Source organism: Hemitrygon akajei, chromosome 19 (assembly GCF_048418815.1).
Source record: "Hemitrygon akajei chromosome 19, sHemAka1.3, whole genome shotgun sequence".
NCBI classification, from domain to species: domain Eukaryota; kingdom Metazoa; phylum Chordata; class Chondrichthyes; order Myliobatiformes; family Dasyatidae; genus Hemitrygon; species Hemitrygon akajei.
In genome coordinates, this window is record NC_133142.1 from 48,938,786 (window position 1) to 48,963,214 (window position 24,429).

The 24,429-nt window shown below is 40.7% G+C and overlaps 1 protein-coding gene and 1 long non-coding RNA gene across 11 annotated transcripts in view; one reads left to right on the plus strand and one right to left on the minus strand.

Moving 5' to 3' along the window:
• Nucleotides 1-20,926, plus strand: part of LOC140741912 (uncharacterized) — a 31,595-nt gene extending 10,669 nt beyond the window's left edge. Inside the window, exons 2-3 of one of the 2 annotated variants that reach the window (XR_012102169.1) lie at nt 18,029-18,125; nt 20,727-20,926. This is a non-coding gene — a long non-coding RNA (uncharacterized lncRNA). Of the gene's footprint in view, nt 1-2,358; nt 2,726-3,198; nt 5,384-18,028; nt 18,126-20,726 lie in introns of those variants that run through there. The other variant, XR_012102170.1, reaches the window with a different exon arrangement.
• Nucleotides 1-24,429, minus strand: part of itpr1b (inositol 1,4,5-trisphosphate receptor, type 1b) — a 532,858-nt gene that overhangs the window by 188,534 nt on the left and 319,895 nt on the right. For all 9 annotated transcript variants that reach the window (XM_073072453.1, XM_073072460.1, XM_073072457.1 and 6 more), the window contains 2 exons: nt 10,129-10,312; nt 5,796-6,049 (listed from right to left, as the gene is read on the minus strand). In XM_073072453.1, the coding sequence (XP_072928554.1) occupies nt 5,796-6,049; nt 10,129-10,312 (438 nt within the window). The remainder of the gene's footprint in view (nt 1-5,795; nt 6,050-10,128; nt 10,313-24,429) is intronic.

Here is a 24,429-nt window from a genome sequence, read left to right on the forward strand (position 1 = left end):
CAGGAAGTGGAGTTGCTGCTGTGCTTTGTTGACCAAAGAGATGATGTTGAGGGTCCAGGGGAGATCATCCGTTATGTGCACTCCCAGAAACTTTGTGCTCCTAACTCTCTCCACAGAGGAGCCCTGTTTGTGCAGTGAGGAATGGTCAACCCACACCTTCCTAAAGTCCACAATCTCTTTGATCTTCTCCACAGTGAGACTCAAGATGTTGTGCTCAGGTCTAGTTTTGAGTCTAGACTTCAGTTCCAGACTCACCAATGACATGGACATTTTCCCAGTAATGCAATGACCCATAATGTGGGGCTTGTCAATAAGAACAAGAATACATTCCAGGAGATCTGGGGGTAGAAGCAATGATGTCTCATGGAAATGGAAGGGGACCACAGACAATAATAATGTTGCCTGTGGTCCCATGAACGTGATGTTTTTATATACGTATATCAAACTATCAAACTTTATTCATAATAATAAATATTGACAAGACTAAACCATGCAATGCCTTTTTATTCTTGCAATAATTTACAACGCAGTAAGTAGTGTTCTATTACATTCCTTAAAGCCAGGATGACTGCTGTCACTCATCTGGCCCCATGAAGGTGACGTTTCAGTACTGAAATATAGCTACATGGCTCAACAGCAAAAAAATAATGAAATGGGATGGCTGGGATGTCTGAACCAGGGGTCACTAGCACAAGTAAGGGGTTTGCCACTGAGGATTGAGACAAAGAAATTTCTTTAGCCAGTAGCTGGTAAATCTTGGGAACATCCTACCCAGGAGAGCAGTTGAGGCTCAGTAATTCAATACAATGATCATTGGCTATTATAGTAATCAAATTATATGAGATTTCCATGGGAACAGACAAGAGGTGAAAGTCCGTCATTAACGTGTTGAATGATGGAGTAGTCATGAAATACTGAATGGCTTTCTCATATCTGTGTTCTAATGGATTGCTTCTCTCCCATGAGATTTTTTGACATGTTCAATATAAATGAGGACAGTTTTCAAATGTTAATGTTTTAAACACAAGAGATTCTTCAGAATCTGGAAATCCAGAGTAGCACACACACAAAGTGTTGGAGGAACTCAGCAGGTTAGGTGGCATCTCTGTAACAGAGTAAAGAATCAATATTTCAGGTTGAGACCCTTTGGCAGGTCCTGATGAAAGGTCTCGGCCTGAAATATCGACTCTATTTTGTTCAATAATTTAATGTGGTCTTGATAAGCTGTTGAAACAACTTTATTATTGAAGACTTCATGTTTCATGTGGCAATTCTATAATACTGCATGCTCCACTTTTAATAGAGGATCCATTTTGGTCAATCACCGACTGTTATTCCTTGAAACTGTGGTTCCTTACCACTTTTGCAGGATAATGCACAACTGTCAGCAACAGAAACTGAATCTGAATAGACACAAGAGGAAGAGCTTCTATTTCCACCCTGCCCCCATCTTACCCATTCCTTTCCCATCTTCTCCGCAAGACAAAACTAGTTGGCTTGCTCTTCCCCAGTTCTGACAAAGTGCCTTTAAGGCAGAAATATCCTCTTTCAGTGGGTTTGGTCACACTGCGGAGTGATTACAGCACTTCCAGTTTCCGATTTTCAATTACCTGTACCCAAGTTAGCATCTTGTGTCCTTTCATATATTTATAATTCTTTTAGGTGGCATTTCCTCCCATCACCTTCCTGTATTTACGCTGCTTCCCTGACAGGGGCTGCCCCCCGCCCATATACCCCATCAACATAAGACTGTGTAGTAAATTGGAATCTTTTATGCTCTAGAACTTGTGCTGCCCGATTTCCTGACATTCTCCTGTCATTCTTTAAAGTAAGGAATCTGAAAGTATTTACCGAGGAGAGGGATGTATTTGATAATTTGGGGAATAGAGGACTATGGAGATCTGGCACAGAAGAGCCATTGAGACCTGGGCTCATCAGCCAAGATCATATTAAATGACAGGTCAGGTTTGAGGGGATAAGTGGCCTGTTCCTGCTCCTGTTGTGCTCCTTCCATTATAAACAACAGTTTTTTTCTCTTTTGGACAAGGACTGTTAGCATCAAACACATCCAGGTCAGAGTGGCCAGACGTCGAGTAAAACTCCATCAGATCAAATCTAGGGTCAAAGCGTGCTCATGAAGGCACCTGCAGATCTATTTAAAAATTCAGACTCTAGAGGTCTAATGCATTGTGAAAACCTGCTCTCCAAGTTTACATTACTTTCATAGTCAAAACAGTCTACGTAAAATTTGAATTCCCTGTTAGTTTTTAATTATGAAAGAATAATTTGTATTTCATTCCCCAAGGCCTGCATTTCAATGTGTGATATTTACCTTTATTTATTTTACACTTGTTCCAGACCAGCATTTTCTGATCAATGGATTAAAATGAAGCCTTTCAATCAGCATCACAGTTGAGTTAGTTGCCTTAGCTTGAAACCCATTCCAAAATCTGGGCAAAAAAATGATTGGCTGAGTGGGCATACATAACCCATCCCACACCATCAACTGAAGGCAAATACGAGATCACTGTAATACTGAGGGGAAGATGACAGCAAGAACTGGGTGTCTGACATACAGGTAGGAGAGAAGACTCATACTCCTCACAGCACTAACATAATTTGATGAGGAATGGGAACAAAGAAACAAAAAGAAAAGCTCCAGAAATGGGAAGAAATTCGAGCAGAAGCAGATTACGTATTACATGGACTTGTCATTTACTCACAGGTAGGAATAATTCCATGACTAAAGTAAATGGACAGTTTAACTTGTCAAGCTGCGATTAAAAGAACAATCATTTACAGGAGTACACAAGTACACTGAATTGAAATACAAGCTTGTGATACATTTAACTACGTAAGAAACCACCAATAAAATGGCTGATAACTTATTTGATTGGATATGGTTCTGATCACCAGTAAAATAGCCCTTGCCTGTTCTTTCCAAACTCTAAATTCCACTGCCACAGTGACTCAATTGGTGACTCTACCAGCTTTTAAAGGAGAAGGTTCTGGGGTGAAGTCACTCTATAGACCTGCCATTTGCAGCTCAATACTGAGGCAGTGCCACATGATAGGAGATGATGCGTGTTGGATAAGCATACGAGATGGACCAGGCAGTCTGATAGCAATAGTGGAAAGAAAAACAAGTGTTATAAGCCAGTATTCTGACCAATATTTACCCTTCTGTTATCACTACAGGAATGGATTGTCTGATTTTCATCTTTCTCCTCTCGGGCATTTCCCCACCCCACCCCAAACAAAGACAGTTTGTTTCCACTCAGTTCAATTGATCCTAAGGTGATGGATGCGGCCAACAGACTCAGGCTTCTCCAGAGAGATGGGGCAAGAGCAGAGGTGCCCGATGGAGCAGCTGGTTGGGAAGTTTCGGGAGTGCATTCCTTCCACCGTCGACATGCGGAATGGGCCTGGGATTCTCAGTGCCATCCTGAATACTTCTCCACTTTGAGCAGTTACTTCCACATCGCTTGTGGACATTGCTCACACTGAATTGGTTATCATTTTTACACCAACGGGTTAGGCAGTTTGGATGGTACAGTAACTCTACGGCACTTTTCATATTTCAAAGTTGTCTCTGATTGTGAAGCACTTTGCAATATCTTAAAATGAATGTGAAACACTGGATGAATGGAATCCTTAAAGAGCTAAAATACATTTACAATTGGTAGATCAAAAAAAGAAAATTAAAAGGTAAGCAAGTCACTTTTGACGATTTAGCAACAAGAATGACTATCTATATTTCCCTACAGTTGATGCAGATGTCTACTGTAAAATGGTTTCCTTTTATTCAAATTTAGACAAATTTAGCAAATGAAGGCCAAGACAGATCCCAGCAGTGTTTTCCATTGGTCCTAAAGACAAGGAAGTTTCACGAGTTAGAACCCATCACTGAACTAATTTCTCCTATTATCTGGGAATAAAGTTTAACAATATATCAAAATCCTGCCTGAAACAGCCAAAGCTCACCAGCAGCTACTACTGAGAAACAGAAATCAATGATGTCCACAATTAAGTGAAGGAAACCCAATATTGAAGTGACCGACCATTTATGTCTTTTCTCTGCTCTTGTATATTCTTGCATACATACTCAAAAGCTTAACAGGCTCCTCGAGTGTCATATTTAAGAAACTTCAAGCCAATTTGTGCTAGATGTTTTAATCAACATTTTTGTGGCAGAAGATTAAAAGGCAGTATATTTGGGAAAGGTTCATTGAACTGACAGGAAAGGAGGAGCTGAATGTCTTTCAAAATGTCATTCCTTGCATACCATATTATTTTGATGGAACAGTTTTGTTGAGAGTTCAAGTGACATTCAAAAAATTCTGGAATGGCCTCCCTCACTCAGACCAACCTTCAGACTCCTAAAACAATCTGGATAACTTCACTCACTTCAACTCTGAACCAACTCCAAATCTATGGACTCACTCTCAGGACTCGTGTTCACAATATTGTCTATCTATCCGTGTATTGTATTTGCACATTGGCTGTTTGTCAGTTTTGTTTGTGTGTAGATTTTCATTGATTCTATTATATTTCTTCTACTGTGGATGCCAGCAAGAAAATGAATCTCAAGGTAGCATATGGTGACATGTACGTACTTTGATAATAAATATACTTTGAACTTATTTCGGCTCAGCTGAAGGAAGCTGCCACATGATCCACAAACTGGAGAGTAGATTTAACTGGCAGCTCAACAGCCTGTCAGAGAGAAGAGGGCAAGCTATGGAATCAAGTGCCTGGTTTCAACAAGAAGAATCTTGCTTGAAAGATTAATCTCATCAGGTGAGCCACTAAACCTGAAAATACTTATAGAAGTATTATTTCCATCAAACTGTTACGACAACTTGTAAATCTCGGTGGCTCACCATGTCAGCAAGCCAGAACAGATTTTACCTAGCCTGGTTTTCTTCAGATGACAAACTTTTTTTTTGATAGTTAATTCAAGAAAGTTTGGTGATGCATCATAAGGACATTAGACCTATTCACCTCAAATATTCATTAGATGGTTGGACTATCAATTATCTAGGATTCTTGAAATGAATGGAATGGCGTAACCATTAATCAGTTTCACGGATTTTAAATAAACCCGCTAAGAGGGACTGTTAACCAAACACAACAGCAGCAATTAAAGCGCTTAGAGTTAGGTTTTCTTAATAACGAATATACCTGCCATTCCTCAAGGTGCAAGAGGTAGCCAAACCATCATTTATTTCTGTACAACTGCAAAAACAGTCCTTGAGCTGTACCCAATAAGACAGAATGCAATTTGTTTGACTGTCAACATACATAGTTTTGAATATTAAACATACATACTCCATATCCTCCATTTCCATATATTGTCTCTAATTGTGTTTCCTATCTATGTATTAAATAGAAAGTTAATTACATTTGAAATATTTTTCTGTGATGTTAGACTTGACACCCTGGCAATATCCACATTTACAATCACAACAGAATTAATTTGCATTGCTGACTGTATCACAATTCATGTTACATGTAGAGAAGTTTTCAACAACAAACTTTGGAACAGCCTCTAACAGAACACAGCATACTGACACATTTGCAACTCATGACCAGTTACTTTCCAAGCCAGAGGACAATCAGAGGAAAGCATGACAGCTGTCTGCCTTCTAGAAACCTTTGCACTTTAAATAGATCATCTTTTCACAAAAATCCCTACTAGGATGCAAACTCATCTTTGGTATTGATTTCAGTTTTGGTCACAAAAAGCTGTGTGGATGTGACAAGAAATCCATTCAAAACAGGATACATCATACCTGGAGATCTCGGTTATGGTTTTCACAAAGCAGCTGCATGAAGCGAAGAATTGGCTGCATAATGGCTATTACAGCACTCATCTCCCCATCATCCTTGTTCTTCTCTCCAGAGGCTGGATTACCATCCGGGCCGGTAAAGTGGTCCTCTGGGTCGGCTTCCCTCCGGAAAGCGTTGTAGGCTTTCCGCGTAGCAGCAGAGGCCTCCAACAACTGCTCTCGTACTTCATCGCTAAGTTGTGCTGAAGGTTCCTTGGCTGCATTTCAACACAAAGATCTGATTAGCCACGGTCTGGTTACCATGCCATAAGGTGGATGTGATTAAGCTAGCGTGAGTGCAGAAAAGATTCACAAAGGGTGAGGAAGTAGGATAAGCTTATTTTGATTTGGCCAGTATTGATATCATGGCTCCCTTATGCTATATAATTTTTGATTCCATGATTACACAAACCATTCCATCCTTTAGTCTAAGTCTAGAGTATTGTAATTAGTTTTGGCTTCTGTGAACAAGGACTATATAAAGTCTCTGGATGCTGGACAGTTGAAATATTAATGGCTCAGATGAGTAGGTTTTTGCTATGGAAGAGTTATTGCTACCTGGACTGGTGATCTTGAGAAATAATGAAAACTGGATAGGCTGGGTCTGCTTTCCCTAGAAGTTGTTGAGGGGTGGTGACCTGACAGAAGATCATAAGGAATTTTAGGTTGGGTAGTTTGACGGAGCCTTTTTTTTCATAGCATAAGGGAATCAAAAACTAGTTTCAAGGTGAAAGGGGAATGATACAAAAGGCTATGTGAGAGGCTTTTTTTTTCATTCGGAGTGTATATGGAATGAGCTGCCAAAGGAAGTGATTGAGGCAAGTTTAATTACAATGTTTGAAAGACACTTGGCTAAGTGTATGAGTAGAAAAGGTGGTGGGACATGGGCCAAGTGAAGGCAAATGTGACTGGCTCAGATAGGCACCTTGGTCAACATGGATATGTTGGGCAGAAGGACTGCTTCCATACTGTACAACTCTCAGCTGGCTGGAAATGTTCCACTTCGATCACTTTGACAGACAGGACCAAAATAATTGCAGGAACTACATGTCAAACTGCACCAGAACTCCATCTTCTGACCTTTGCTACATTTTCTTCATTCCCACTGAAGTAGCTAAACCCTATTCATCAAGAGTTGGGAGAATTTCAACTGTCCAGCAAATGAAGGCTCAACATAATCGCCATACACAACAACCAAATCATAACAAGCGTATCCCACTTCCCATTGAGTGTCTACAGTAGTGTAGGGTGCTGGTTAACATAATGCCATTAAGAGTATCAGTGATCACCAATCAGTGTTCAATTGCCGCCACTGCCTATAAGGTTATACGTTGTCCCTGAAACCATGCGGATTTCCTCCAGGTGCTCAGGTTTCTTCCCCCTTTCTAAAGATGCATGGGTGAACAAGTTCTGGGCATGCTATGTTGTTGCCAGAAGCACGGCCACACTTGCAAGCTGTCCAGCACAATCCATGCTAACTTGCAGTTCACTGCATGTTTCAATGTATATGTGACAAATAAAGTTAATCCTCATCATCCTCACCTTTTGCTGCACAGGTTAGAATAGTTCAGGAACCCACTCAGGATTGTTTTGGTTTCAAACATAATTCGGGTTTCTGCTTCCACAGTCTTTGCAGACAGCTAGTTTTGAATCTCCACCACTCTGAGATAAAATGTTCCTGACCCCACCCTCGGTTTCCTTTACTAATAGCATTAACTCTGTCTCAAAGCTGGAGCCAAGGGAAACAGGACCTTCCTGTTGAGTCTATCTAGGTCACTCAGAATTTTATACTCCTTGGTAAAAAGTCCATAAAAAGGAAATGACCCAGCCTAGCCTGTCTCCCTGTGCTGTTTTATACTCTAGCACTGGCACCACCCTTGTCATACTTTCTAGTACTTATAGTACCTACCCATAATATTGTGCAAAGCAAAACACTGTCCTCCTAAAGCATGCACTTTATGCAGTTCCAACCTGAATTTGCGCTCGCATTCTACGACATTAAAATTATCTCTGCTACACCTTAACAATATCTATCAGCTCTTCTAGCTTCAGAGACAACGGACCTGTACTGTGCTCCTTTCGTTCTTTAAAACTTCTTGCTGTCCTACGGTTTATTACTTCCTTGTATCTGTATCCACACTTCTCCAAGTTCAATTCCACGTGCACACCAGACCTTATGCTGAATCCCACCATCTAATGCCTGCACACCACTGTCATATCGTTGCTGTCAACCTTTATCATTTACTTTCTGCCACTGAGGTAGTTTGAGCTCAACATGCCACCTCCCCTTGGATCCCAATTGCCCCGTTTCTAGGTCAATCATGCAACATGTCTGGCGAACACCCGCAGAGACTATATCAAGAATGATATCAAAAACTAAAGCTTCAATTAAATGTTGCCTATCTGGTAATTACTGAATCTGGTCAACTGAGTTCATAATATATTTTAACACCTTATTTCAGAATAGTCCTGCAACACTCAGGGAACCTAAACTGAATCAGTTACTGTAGCTACAAGACTCATCTGTTGGGTCAGCAACTGTGAGCAGATAAATAATGGCTCAATAAAGCTAAAATTAACTACGTGATATTGTTGAAGGCAAATTAACATAGATTTGATACAGTGGTGACCAACTCATCCAAGCAGGAATGCAAGAATTTATCAAACGCTATCATATATTCATCTTTAGCTGAATAACTGGAATGAACAGTGATATTAATTTGACAAATTCACAAAATAAAACCTGTTCTGCAATGTTCTTAACCATAATCAACTGAACACTGCAACTGAATTCACCATTATTAAAATTCTAAGACGAATCCTTATTAATTTAGACCCACTGAGCCAAAAGTTTATTTTCTTGTTTCCTGTCCAAAATAACTTGCAGAGGGTGCTAAAACCAAAACTTTAATTCAACATTGAAATTATGCCTTTTTATATGTTCTCATCTCAGCTGGAATTAATGGGTACACACCCCAGTACACACTCTGTGGCCAGTTTATTAGCTACACTTGAACACTTGCTCATTAAATGAAACATCTAATCAGTCAATCGTGTGACAGCAACTCAATCCAGAAAAGCATGTAAACATGGTCAAGACGCTTAGTTGTTGTCCAGACCAAACATCAGAATGGGGAAGAAATGTTATCTAAGTGACTTTTACCATGTTGGTGCCATACCAGGTGGCTTGAGTAGCTCAGAATCTGCTGATCTCCTGGATCACAGCATTTTCCGGAGTTTACAGAGAATGGAGCAAGAAAGAAAATAAGATAACCAGTGAGCAGCAGTTCTGTGGGCAAAAGTGTCTAGTAAAGAGGTCAGAGAAGAAAGGTCAGGCTGGTTCAAACTGACAGGAATGTAACAGTAACTCAAACAACCACACATTACAACGGTGGTGCGCAGAGGAGCATCTCTGAATGCTCATGTAAAGCCTTTAGGTAGATGGACTATAGCAGCAGAAGACCACAAATATACACTCGGTGACCTCTTTATTGGTATAGGAGGTTCCTAATAAAGTGGCCACTGAGTATTTGTCTCCACGTGCTTCTAATTGGTCTTTAAGAGATCAGTCAGATGCAAATTTCAAGTTGGGGTTTAAATGCTAGCAGAGTTCTGAGTAATGGCACTCAAGCTTGCTGTAATTTATTGAAATCTATTCAGTTGTGGTAGAACAATCTAGTTATTTTTTTCCGTGGAGAAAAATCTTCTTGAATAGGCTCCGTGATAAACTTGACCCTGCACATTGCCACCCAATGCTCCGAAGGGGCATTCAAGATGATGGGCAAAGATCAGAGAGGTGTGGAAACTTCCTGTTCACAGAACCAGACAAAAACCAAAGTTGCTCCCTGTATTTACAGCTCTGGAGAAAAGCCTTGTTTTTCAAATTACTGACAGTCTGAACTGTTCCCTCAGTGAGCAAAACAAGAATGAAATGACTGTCCTTTTAGAAATAAACAAACCTGTTTTCAACACCTACCGATCGACTGTGGCCTCACTTAGCTCTCTGATCAGTTTGCTCTTCTTAATTTCCCTGAACCTATTTGCATTTTTATGTTTATTTCCAACCAGAACAGCTTTTAAATCTGCTGCAGAGCTCTTAAGGTTGATTCATCTGTTGTGAAGGTAAAGGTACCACAATAAGCTGCATAGGCATCCCAAAATAGAACTTTAAGTACTACTTTCTGAAATCCTACCACAAATTAGCAGCTTTGCATACAATTAGAATAAATAATTAGTTCCTGTTTTAGACTAATATGAATACTTGGTCAAAAACACCAGTCCCATGTTTGGCTCTCACCTCTTCTGCGCACAGGCACATCCCTCTCTGAAGACTCATCGTCTTTCTTTTTATTACCAAGGTCACTGGTATTTACGGTCACTGTCGCTTTGATCTCTTGTTGTGCAAGCTTCATACGGTCATAAAACACCTTGAAGAATTTCTCTGATTTTTTGTCCTCTGTCAATCGGCAGTAAAATGAATGCTGTCGAACAAGACAAGGGTTTAGATTTCAGTACACACTCATTACAAGTTCAACAACAACCTGCATTTATATAACACTTTCAACATGACGCCCAGCCAGTTTCACAGGATTGGCCATCAAGCAGCAGAGATATCAGGATGGCTCATCATTGTTCAAAGAGGTAGGTTTTAGCAGGGGATTGATTTAGAGTGGAGAGATTTAGCAAAGGATTACTACTGGACAGATTGAACAGCTAAGAGGTACAACTGGCAGTAATGCAATGCTGAAGATCACAGATGCACGAGAAACCAATGTTGGAGCTGTGGTGCGGTCAACAATATTAATTAAGTTTTCTGCACAACTATACCCAGTGTAAACATACTTACAATATGGAGGTGATATGAAAATCAGCCCAAAAAACGGGATTTTCACCACCAGTATCATGAATCATTACCAGATCTGGAAGGGTCTATACTCAGTGAATCAGGGTATTGAACAGTGGGCACAGAGACATACCCAAGTTGAACTAGTGTTATGATCCCAGAAACAGGCACCTGGTTGCTGGTACCAGGGAAATCGTACATGTTTTATTCACTAATCTTCCTCCCTTCCTCAGACCCCCGTCATACACGGAGGGTAAATAGTTGCACTCATTTTTTAAAAAGCCTGCATCTCCAATTTATTGCAAGAGTTTGAGATTTTGACAAAGTCAAATTCACCACTTCTGCTCAAAGAAAAAAGGACCAGGTCTAACCTGGCCTGAAGGGTTTTCAAATCAGCAACTACCTTACAGCTATTGCACAATACCATATTAAGCTGCATTAAAATTAGATTAAAATTAATGAAAATTCAGTGGAGGATTCAAACCTCGGCGTTTATCCAATTCCAAACTGTCGAAAACCACTGGTATTTAAAAGATACAAGGATAACCAAGCAACTTTGTGATGAGAGGGCTGAAGGAGAGAGAGTGGGAAGGGTGACAAAAGAAGGGAAAGCTCTCGTTATTTTTACTGAAGATTGAAGCAGGAGGTGTTAACAACTGAAGCGTAGATTACATGCATGCAAATAAGGATTCAACCAAATGTTGCCTGATCTGAGTGATTCCAACATTTTGTGTTTTTGCTAAACAAATGTAATGTTGTGCTTCCTGCTACCACCCTCATTACTTAACACATGGGATAAAAATAAGTTATTTAAGGCGAGGAACAGAACATTCTTTGCAGATTTTCCAAATGGAACCATGCTTTATTGAAAAGATACATGGCAATGCTTAAGCTGGCACTTGCCTTACAAATGTGCAGGTTATGTGTCCACACCCTCATTGTCTGCAAAAGGCACTTTGACAGAGAAAAGGCAAATTAATTTTGTCAGGTCTTATTATCCAATTACTTCAGCTACAAGTTTCACGTCACTGCTGCTGCAGCTTTCAGATCAATAGGACACAGAACGTGAATTATGGGCTGACCGGAACAGCCATCCTAACTCAGTAGAAGGAAATGGAAATAAGCCCTGCTAAGGTTGACTCCCAAAAGAATTTCTGCCACGTTTGTCCACTCAGTGGCAGCAATAAAATTTAAAGTGATGGTTCAAATGTGGGATTTTCTGTAAAACTCTCACCCATAAGCAGATATATAGTACTCAGAAAGTAAGTATTTTTCATGCAATGCCTACTGACTGGCTGTATCACTTCCCTCAATTGCAGGGATCTGCAGAGTTGTGTAGACAGCCCAGCGCATCTGTAGATGTGAACTTCCCACTATTCAGAACACTTATAGTAACAGGTGTGTAAAAAGGGCTCAAAGGATCATTTGGAGCCTGAGTCACCCCAACCACAAACTGTTCCAGCTGCTACCATCCAGGACCGCAACATTAAAGCCAGGACGGGGCAGCTTCTTCCACCAGGCCAAAAGACTGATTAATTCACACTGACACAATTGCATTTCTAAGCTATATTGACTGTTTCTGTTGCGTATCTTACTGTACATACTATTTATTACAAATTAATATTAATTTGCACATTGCACAGATGGAGGCGTAACGTAAAGATTTTTATTCCTCACATATGTGAAGGATGTAAGAAATAAAGTCAATTCAATATTGCACTGTACTACAGGAACACGTTCGTTACACAATTACATTTTATATTTCTTGTGAGAGGAACTTAATGGTTTCTTGAACTATAAAGGTGGTTTGCAAGCAAAAGGTGAATCTTGTGGTGGTTAACCTGAGACAGCTGTTAAAAGCAAGTGTGGCACGGCTGTATGCAACATCATTGGAATTGCACTTCATTGCTTTAGCTCTGAGAAAATGGGGTTACAAGCTCAGTTTATGATGTGCATGGTAGTAAATTGATTCCATACTGGGGATGCGGATTGTTAGAAAAGTATGTAGACTGAATAGAGCACATTCCTTGACCAGTGATGGTCCATGAAGAATGTCATTAGGAGCCCAGAAGCCCATCAAACACTTCAGGCAGTGAACCAACTTCAGCACCAGCCTCCACTCCTCCTCCACCACAAGAAAATTTAGAAGTAATTGCTTTAACTGCACTCTTGAATACAAATTATTGAGCTAGCTGAACAGAATTCAGAAAAGAAATCAGTCTTTTAAACGAAAATATGGGAACCTTTTCTAAACCCCATGATATTTTACTCAACCGTACCCATCACTTGCATAAGATTAGCAGGTTTGTAACTCAGTCTCTGAACCCTTCAGTGAACATTATTCAATTATTTGTGCACCTGAAAAGTCTCAGTTAAGTCAGGCATTCAGCCATTTTAAGTAAAAGAAGATTTTAAAGCAAGCCACCTTCTACGTTTCCTCCAAAATCATTCTATTTGCATCACAGTTGTGATGACAGCTACCATGAAGTTCTTGCCTATTCTACCCAATTTTCACTTCCTCAATTCATTATTAGAAACCTTGTAGCAGCACAGCTTAAAGAGCTGCTCTTTCTCAGCTCCAGTGAACTGGGTACAATCCTGAGTTCAGGTATTACGTGCTCGTTCCTGGTGACCCTGGAGCAAATTTCCTAGGGCACTCTGGTTTCTTCGCACCATCCCAAGATATGCAGTCCACAGATTAATTGGCCACTGTAAATTGTCCCTAGTGTGTAGGTGGGAATGTGAAGAGAATAAAATGAGATTACAGCAAGTTTAGTCTGGAATCAGAAGGCCAGAATTGATGCAGAGTTATAGATTTGTACAACATAGAAACAGGCCCTACAGTTCACCACATTCATGCCAACCCTTTTACCCAGCTACACTAATCTCATTTGCCTACATTAGGTACATATCCTTCTATGCCTTGTTTACTGAAGAGTGTGCCAAAATGCCTGTTAAATAAAGTGAATGGATCTAATTCCACCAGTTCCTCTGGTAACAATTTTCAGATATTTGTTTAAAAAAAAACCTCCCAAATCCCCTTTAAAACTTCATCCTCTCATCTTAAGTCTATGCCCTCTTTTGATACACCTACGACAAGGGAAAAAAGATTTGGCCATTTACCCCATCGTTGCCTCTCATAATCTTATGTACTATTAACCTCTCCTCAGTTTTATTCACACCAGGGAAGACAAGCCCAGTTTATCCAGTCTCTTCCTGACACTGATTTTCTCCAATCCAGTTAACACCGTGGTGAAACAGAGGTGAAATCTCCACTGTATTACATTGAGTGCAACCACATTGTTCCACAGTATTAACAAGGGCACACTTTCAGTTGTTAGTGATGTTATTCTGTTATTACCCTTCATACTACATGAAGCATGTGGAACTATCATCAGTGTTCTCTTAATGGAAAACATTTTTCTCACAGTGGGGCAACAACAACATTATTTTGTTCAGTCTTCTGCAGTGTTACTTTTCATTTCTACTTGTTTTGCACTAAAGGTGAATATCATGTTCATTGTCCATTTGTAAGAGCTATAAAGAAACCAAGCAGCGAATACCTTGGTCCTGCCCAGCTTATCAGCTATTTGATCAAGTGCTCTGTTCAGACCTGTTGTGAAACAGCCTCATCTGTTAAAGGTTACGAAAGAAACTTTGTTTTCTTCTTTATATCAAAGAAGAGTGGTTCATACCTCTCAAATTTCATTTTCTGTAAAGCGAGAATCCACCCAAATTTGAATTCAACATTTCAAAGAGCTCCTCCTACACTGGTGATCAAGCTCATTCAATCATCTGATGGGCAAACTTGGCCTTCAACAACCAGCTAACATTTCTTCCTCTGCTGACATTGAAATACTTCTCTCATTGTCCTCAAACTGAAAATACATCAGACTAACTACGGTCAAACTCTGATAATCCTGCTTCCAATGATCAGAAATAATGAATAGTTTGGCATCTTGCTAACCCGTTTGCCACATTTCATTCCTATTTATCTGGAATAGGATGAATATTGGTTCTTACACTCCCTTCTACCTAATTGGTTCACTGCAAAGTTTATTATAATAGTGTAACACCTAAACAAAAAAGAACAATTAAAAGTATGGTGAGGTTTTAATAGAAATTGTATCCAATACTTTGGAAAGTCTGCTAGTTCGATGGGGATTATCAGAATTTTACTGTATTCTCCTTTGCCCTGAACATCTGGGATTTTACTACTCATTCTTTCCTAGGATCTGACAACTCATTTGCTTCATCCTACACTCTGTGATGTCTTAATATCCAGAACCTTGCAATAATTGCTGCTTCCCAATTTAGTGCCACTCTTATTCAATCCAACTTTGATGATGGTTCTATAGCTCAAGTATTTATTTTAGCCCATGGTTCCATGGAAGGTTGGGAGCGCCACCTGACATTCGTCTTCCATGCCCGTTACCCCTAATTCTCATCTTATTTTCGATAACAGCAACACTTTTACTTGGTATTTTCTGTTTTGCTGTGCTGTGTTCTGCTGAGCATCGTGGGCATGCTTTGTCGTCACCGGAATGTGTGGTGAAACTTGTGGGCTGCCCCCAGAGCATCCTTGTTGTCAATGCAAATAAAGCACTTCTCTGTATGTTTCCATGCACGTGATGAATACATCTGAATCCGCTGCATGGTGCTTGTGCTTTCTACTCTCGATACCTGCTTTACATTTAAAGAATTAAGGAACATTTAAATCATATTTTAAAAAAATCTCCCTCTATTGATAGAACACAAATGTCTTCCCAGGGAAAGGGAATCAAGACCAAGAAGATACAAGTTTAGGGTGATAGGGGGAAATTATAAAATGGACCTGAGGGACAACTTCTTCATGCAGAAGGTGGTGTGTATATAGAACGAGTTGCCAGGGAAAGTAGTTGAGGCAGGTATGTCACCAACATTTAAAAGGCATTGGGATAAGCAATGCATAGGGAAAGGTTGAAAGAGATATGGACAAAATGGGATTAACTTCAGTGGGCACTTTGGTCAGCACAAATAAATCAGGCTGAAATGCCTGTTTTATTACCGTGTGACTATAAGCTAGCGGCCAGACACAGCAGGCTTTCACTTAACTAGAACAATGCACATTTCCTACTTCTAACATGGTGGTACAAGGAGGCATCATCCATATATCAGTGCAAAATTAGATGTTTCAGAAATAACATGCAATTCCTCTTAAATAATCTACAGGATTTCTCACAAATCTCTAGTACTTTTGATATTTCACCAACCCCAAAACTTTTCCAGTTGTTGTTGCTAGTTTATTACACGAACCTATAAGTGAGCAACATTTTTCATGAACACAACTCAGCGAGGTTGCAATAAAAAAAGAGCACATCATCATTCCCAGCCCACTGTTGGAGATGGCAATGTAAACGCCACTTCATCTTCAAACAGGTTTGAGATACAAGAGACTGCAGATGCTGGAACTGGAACAAGGAGCAATGTGCCATAGGAACTCAACAGGTCAAGCAGCATTCTACAGGAGGGAAAGACCTGTTGACATTTCTGATTGAAACCTTACACCAGAACTGGTGTAGAGTTTTGACCCGAAATGTCAGACTTTTTGTTTCAGTTTTATTTTCACCAACGCACTTATTTCCAAATCACCCAGTTTTCATTGCTAGCTTATCATATGGTTTTGGGGAATTGTGTTGGAAATACAACAGTATTTTTTAAACTTCAGAAATATTTCTCATCCCAGAAAAAAAAGGGAAAAAATAACCCTCAGGAGTATTGAGGTACAGAAGGACCTTGGTATACAAATCTGTCGACTACAAAGATGGCAGCTAAGGTAGGGAAAGTAGGGAAGATAGCTTAGGGATACTGACCTTCTAAAATGTATGGAAGTCATGCCACAATTTTATGAAACATTGGTTAGGCCACACCATGAATACAGTGCGCATTTCTGGTTGCCACACAATGGAAAGGATATAATTGCTTTGCAGCGAGCACAAAGGAGTGCTGCCAGAATTTTGCCTGGGATGGAACACTTCACCTACAAAGAAGAATAGATTGCTGGATATGCTTTTGTGGAGTAGTGGAGGCTGAGAATGTAACCAATTGAAGTGTGCAAAATCATGAGGAGCACAGAGAGGGTGGATAATAGGAAACTTTTCCCCAGACATCTAATGACAGAGGGCATAGGTTTAAGGTGAGGAGTAAGAGGGTGAGAGGAAAAACTTTTTTTCCCACTGAGTAGGTGGTTACAGTCTGAAGAAACTGCCAGAGACCATGATGTAGACAACTACGTTGCAACTTTTAAGCACATACACAGGCACCAAGGCACAGGTGGAAGAGGGATTAGTATAGATGGGCACTCGATGGTTCACATGGATACAGTGGGTCAAAAGCCAATTTGTCTGCTGTGCATCTGTAAAAGACTTAAATGAACCACTTAATAAGTAGATTTTACTTAAAATATCAAATGAAGGCTAACAAAAAAAACCCCACAAGACTCATTACTTCTTCACCAGGACCAATGAACCAACTCCTAGTCTAAGTAATCTCACTCACTACTGTCTACTGTGTCACTGTATCACCAATTCTACATTACCACAGAGATTTTTAAAAATGGGTCTATATTCTTTAGAGTTTAGAAGAATGAGCAATCATATTTTCCCAGGGCTGAAATGGTTGCCAAAAGAGGACACAGGTTGGAGGTGCTGGGGAGTGGGTACAGAGGAGATGTCAGGGGTAAGTTTTTTAGTTAGAGAGTGGTGAGTGTGTGGAATGGGCTGCCGGCAACGGTGGTGGAGGCGAATATGATAGGGTCTTTTAAGAGGCTTTTGGATAGGTACATGGAGCTTAGTAAAATAGAGGGCTATAGGTAAGCCCAGTAATTTCTAAGGTAGGGACGTGTTCGGCAAAACTTTGTGTGCTGAAGGGCCTGTATTGTGCTGCAGGTTTTCTATGTTTCTATAATATTGAAACACGCAAGTTCTTAAGTAGGGTTAAGAGGGTACAATCCAATACATTTTTACTAGCGGGAGAATACTGAATGAGGGGACAGTTTCAAGATAAGAAGCTAGCTATTTAAAAGAGATAAATAGAACTTTCTTCTTGCAGAGAGTAGTGAATCTCTGGAATTCTCTACCACAGCAGGTTAGACTGAGGAACAGTCATAGAGAGAGGGGTTGTGGAGACTACATCTTTGGAGATATTTACAGGGGATATAGATGAATTTTTGAAATATTGAGGTGCTAAGGTACAGAAGGAGGAGCTGAGGTCTGGCATAAACCAGGTATGATAACTTGGAACATGGGGCAGGCCTGAGGGGCCTAGTGGGTCTCCCCGTTCCTATTTCCTTGTGTTCTTGTGAATTTCATTCCAGATTTGCCGAGTTAAGTGACATGCAAGAAAATCTACATGATGAGGGGCTTTCTCAGCAAGTGGTCAGCAAGTGAAAGACTATGAAAACATCAGGAAATGTAAGATTTTATTTATGAATGTGGCCTTGAAGCTTTGTCTTGTTCTTGTATTCAGACATTATCTGGACATAGATTTGAAATCAAGAGCTCACTACATAGGAGACAATGAACATAAAAAGGAATAGTTGTTCAGATATTTACAGCTGCAAGACACATCACCTGAGACAAGGACTGGATCATGAATGGAGAACTGACCTTGTAGCTGAGAAACCATTGTTGTAATCTAGTATGCCCTAACAAAACCTCCAGCAGCAAGTCAGACTTCTTCAGAAAGAACATCTTTCTTCTATTGAGTCAATATTGCTAATCATATCAAGTAGTTTGAGATGAGTTGGTGTGGATTGTTTAGTTTCTTAAGGCTGTCTACCATTCAGTTAAATCATGGCCAACCTCCCTCTTCCCTACACTGAATGCTACATGCCACAGCTTTGTTCTCATTAAGATGCAGAAAATCACTTATTAAATTCCAGCTTCTATCTACGCAACTTGCTTTCTCAGGAAAATTAAATACCTTTCTGACATTAATACAAATATACCAAGAAATTCAATTCCATTGTGCTGGTGTGAAATCATTGGATTTCACCCTGGGTAAAGACATAATGGCCATTTCCTTGTATTTCCTGGCATGTCACAATGACAAGCCAAACTCCTTTTCCACTCAAGTCACATACAAGATAATTAATTGTTTATGGTGGCTGCAAGAGAAAGTTGGCAGAACTTGTCTGAGAGAACATGTCATTGATCATTCCCCAGGTTATTCACTGAGCTAAATTGGGGCCCAATACCTTTTGAGCCACTCAATAAGCTTGATCCCAGTGTTCAAGACCAAACTCCAACCTCAGAACTATACATGCTCTAGGCCCCTACAATGCTTTAATCAGTTCTGAAGATGTAAAGGCTCAGATCCCTGATACAACTTTCAAGAACTCCACAAATCGTGTTCTATTTTTAAAATTTTGCAAAATTTGTCATCTTTAGTACATTGATTGTTAGTCTTCATTTGTGTATAGATTTTCACAAGTTCCATTGTACCTTTATATTCTACTGTGAATGCATGCAAGAAGATGAAACTCAGGCTAGTGTAGGATGATATATACATACCATAAGACATAGGAGCAGAATTAGGCCTCTCTGCCCATCGAGTCTGCTCCACTGGTCCACTGTGGCTGATTTATTATCCTCCCAAACCTATTCTCCAGTCTCTCTCCGTAACATTTGACCCCCTGACTAACCAACTTATCAAACCTCTGCTTTAAATTGACTCAATGACTTAGCCACCATAGCCACCCCTTTTAAGGAATTCCACATGCTTACTACCATCTGGCTAAAGAAATTCTTTGACATCTCTGTTCTAAATGGACATTCCTCTATTCTGAGACTGTGCCCTCTGGTCTCAGACTCCCCCACTATAGGAAACATTCTCTCCACATCTACTGTCTCAGCTTTCCAATATTTGATAGGTATCAATGAGATTTCCCCCCCCCCCCCCATTCATCAGTTTTAGCCAGTGAGTACACCAGTCTATGTTCCAATCCTACTGTATGTCCCCAGTTTTAACTACTACCGACAATGGGGAAGTTTCCTGCAGATCACTCTGTAAATCCTAAACTTATATACCTCAATCATGCCCCCTCTTAATCTTCTCTGCTTCAGGGAGAACAGACCTAGCTTCTCTACTCATAACTGAACTACTCCACCCAAGCAACATCCTGGTGAATTCATCTGTACCCTCTCCAGCACTATCACATCCTTCCTCTACCTCATGACCAGAATTGCAGACAGTACTCCAGCTAAGGGCAGACCAGGGTTTGTTAATGTTGCTGCAGAACTTCCTTATTTCAGAGCACTAGCTAATGAAGGCTAACATCCTAGGCTTTCCTATGCATGTATCATATGCACATTATCTACATGCATTACCTACTAAGGATCCATGGATTAAGACTCTGGTCTTTCTGTCAATACTCTCCAAGACCCACCATTCATAGAACATGTCCTAACCTTATTAGTACTCCCACAATTGATTACATCACATTTGCCTGGATTAAACTGTCTCCAGATTTCAGCATATTTAACCAATACGTTAATATTTCTCTGCTGCTTAACAACAACCTTCCACACCACAACAACTCTGCCGACCTTTGTGTCAGTTGTGAATGTATTAATCCTGTTTCCCAAATCCAGGTTATTCAAGCATGTTACACACAAGGGTCCCACCACCAGTTCCTCTGGGACACTACAAGTCCCAGAATTTCAATCACAAAAACACCCTCTTTACCACCATTCTCTTTTTCCTATGGTTAAGTCCATTTTAGATCCAATGAATCCTGGATCCCACCTGCCTTTGAATCAGTTTACAATGTTGTACTGTGTCAAAGGCTTCAGTAAAATCCATACAAAACACATCTATTGCCCTACCTTCATTGATTCACTGCAATACCTCTTCAAAGCATTCAGTCACATTGGTCATGCAAGAACTGCCCTTGATAAAGCCACATTGGCAGCCTCCAATTAGACCCTGCCTTTCTAAATGATCATTAATCCTCTCTTTAAGAATTTTTTTTTACCCAGCCCAACACTGACGTTAGGTTTTCTCACCAGCAGGCTAAACAAGGAGAAACGGCAACATTGACCTTGCAGTGTGAACAAGGCAGCATTCTCCACAGCGGGGTAGTTTTCAGATAACAAAACACCAACTGAAACAATTTCATGAAATAGACAGGATGTAAAATTACTTCATTTCAACAGGAGGCTTGGAAGAACTCATAATGGATGCAAGATAATAAAGTACCAAAAATAATCAGTTTTAGGAGTAATAAAGGCAACTTGGACACTCTGCTGTTGCCCTTCAACTTTGTACCATATATTGTTTTAGCAATGTCATTATAACCTTGAGATCTTCAGCTGTTCAAAGTTGCTCTCTCCACCCAACTTCTTAGAATACAGGCTTGGCATTGACTCCTACATCCTGGGAACAGATTTTTTTTAAAAAAAGGTTGCTCCTTCTGTAGATCACATGCATTAAAAGTGCCCCACCCAGTGCCCACCCACACATGTAACCAATAAATATGTCAGAGCCCTGGAAAAAGTCCCTTACAAGCACTTCCTTATAAATATTAAACAAGAATGAAACTACTTCTTTTTACTACTACCTGCTCAAAAATCCCAACCACTCCCAGCCTACTGAAGCTTCAGCCTCTCAGTAAAACACAATTTTTCAAGAAATCTCAAGCCAGTGTTGACAGATAGTATTTCAAAATAGCCTACACCTTAAGTGCATTAAAAAACCACAGCACCATTAAGTCCAGGTGCAGTCGTAACTTCATTTGCACAAACAAGCTCTGCAACCTCTGCCCCGTAAGCTTGTCTTCTCCACCTTATTACAAATGTGAATCCCTCTCTGATCCCAATCTAAATGCTGCCAGTTTCAGCTCTTGTGCAATGCATTTGGGTCTTGTTAACAGGTTCCATGTTAGGCTAACAAATGCTCAGTACATAGGTCATGTAAGCTATCATACAAAGTCAACAGACAATTTATTTAAATCCACTGAAATGAACATCGGCTAGGGAGCATTATGATGTCGTATCTGCATTCTGGTAAAAGATCTTTCCTCCTCACTGTCAACTTGACAAGGCTGTGTATGGTCACCATCTCAGCTTAGTGACTTAATTCCAGCAGTGATGTCTGTCACTTAACCAGCTGCAGGTTATAAAATTCACAAATGACATGGTAATTAAAGCTAGACTCAGCACCTCAGTAATATCTATACAGGCTTTTAAACAATGCTTTTTGATGTAGCTTGGGCAAAACAATCATTGCTTACGATCATTGTGGAGTAGAGAACTTGCCTGAAACATTTCATTCAGAACTTGGAAAGCCCTGTATTCACTGCGTGGGTGATATGTGGAAGTTACCACCCAGCTTGATTTCAACCTGCAGCAACCTGTTCCCATGGCAACAGTGTCTAAACACAGAAGCTGGCACCATAGGAAAACAAGAGAATTTCATCATAATTATGCCCTCTCTTTCTCTTGACTGATCACACAAACAGCCCCCAACATGACGTAGCAATCTGCTGATTATTATAGGTGATGTCTTGCGAATTGCAGGGTGGCGGGGTCAGGGAGTTCAAAGATAAAAGGCTTCTTGCTAACTTCGTTCAACAACTCATCTGGAAATTTTTGACAAAGTTGAATTCACTCTAGAATAGATTGTGACTGATTCTGTGGGATGGAGGGCGAGAGATACATTGGACAGTTCTTAGAAGGACCTGGCATGATGGGCTGAATAGCTTCCCTTGCATGCAGTTTTGCAATAAAAGGGCATTAAAAATGTTCTTTATCAAAAGACTGTCAACCCCTCTAGAATGGGTAGTTAGAACAGCTTTTAACATCATTTTACTGGAACAGCTATTCTAAGAAATGGTACGTGTGTTGTCAAATCCACAAAACTTGCCAGGGAATGTCAGAATTACCGCAGTGAGATTAACCATTCCTCTCATCATCTGAGAAGTCTCCATGCACCATAATGAGTGGGCACCGTGCAGGTTTTACGTGGACCACTTGATTCGAGTGGCCTTACTACAGATATCATGAGGAAAAAAAATGAGGCAGAGGGTGGCAGAGTGGGGAATGAAAAACTGGCCCAGGGGGTGAGGGGGGAAGGATGGAAAGTGGAGAGCTGGTTGAGTGAGGTGGGGGGTTAAGAGGAGAGCAGAACCAGGGTGTGAGAGGGGGTTGGTAGGTGAGCCAGGGCAAGTGAGGGAGGAGAGCCAAGGAGAGTGAGGAGAGTGGGGCAAATGAGGGGAGAAAGGAGAACCAGGGTATGGGGAGGGGCTGGATAGGGGATCAGGGTGAGCAAGGGGTGTGGAAGAGGAGAACCAGGGCAAGGGGGTGGTTAGAAGAGTGAGCGAGGGGGGACAAGAGCACAGTGAATGAAGCAGGGTATTGGATGGAGGCTGTATTTTTCCACTGTACTTCAGTGCAGGTGACAATAATAGATTAATTCAGCAAAGCTGACCCATCAACACAGATGGAACAGGGGGTCCTAGAATTCTGCAGTACACTTGAAGCTTTCAGTCAGCAAGTCATCACTGCGCACGAACAGCGTGGCTTTGACAGGAACCAAAGGCCGTACCGAGTGGAAAGTTTTAATGAGGCCAATGTATATCTTACTGCTCTCCTCCAGTCTCTCGCGTAACTGCAGTGTCTGACTCAGTACAAAACCAGCAGAGTCTGCTAATGGAAAATCCTAGAATGCTGATGCAGAGTTCAAGGCAGCCCACTCCAGCCGCTCCCTCTGACTTGTTGATAAGTTTAAGCTCACATGCCCTGCAGTTCAGCACCTCTATCATTCAAGTACTCGATTCATCTGGCAAGTTAACCATTAGTGAGTGATGATGAAAATGCCTGGGCTGTAGTCCAGCTGTCACAGCTGTTCAGATGCTGTTTATTGAAAATGTTTTCTTTTTGGGGTGTTGGCGCAGTGACTGTTATGGAATGTCACACCACACAGGGAAGATTAAGTCGCTGGTGAAGCAGCCCCTCCCTGACAGGAAATCACAGTGCTGAAAAGGTGACTGTTAACTGTTGTGTTTTGTTCCAATCTGGGCCAACTCCAAGAAAAAAAAATGAAATTACTTCTGCTTCTTACTGGCTTGTTTTCCCATAAACTGTGGATGCTTGTGACTGAGGGGATTGACACTGGACATCAGTGTAGAGAAGCAGAGTTACCCCAACTCCACTGTTAAAGAGAGCTGGTTTAGTCTCTGACCCGTTGATGGGTGACTATGGATAATTCAGTTTCCTTGCAGTGTCCTCAGCAACTGAGATTAGACAGATGGGAATCACACTCTAAAACAACCTTCACTGAGCTCTACTTACTGCAACACACACAAAATGCCGGAGGAACTCAGCAAGCCAGGCAGCAGCTATGGAAAAGAGTGAACAGTTGACGCTTCAGTCCGACTCCCTTCATCACGACTGGTGAAGGATCTCAGCCTGAAATGGCGGCTGTTTACACTTTTCCAAAGATGCTCCCTCCAGATCATGTTTCCAACATTTGGGAAGCGTTGGAGTTCCCAGGTGGGATAGATGTCCAGACTGTCAATTCTATGGCCAGTGAGCCCCAAGGAACATGTAATTCCTACAGGGCTTAATTAAAGCTGCCCAGGTTCAAAGATCCATCGTTTTTTTTTGGTATCTTAGTAACACCCAATTCTTCCTTGGTAAAAAAAAGCTTATTACAATCAGAGTTTTGCCACCAGTCCATACAAAAACACAAAAAACAGACATCTTCACAATGCGG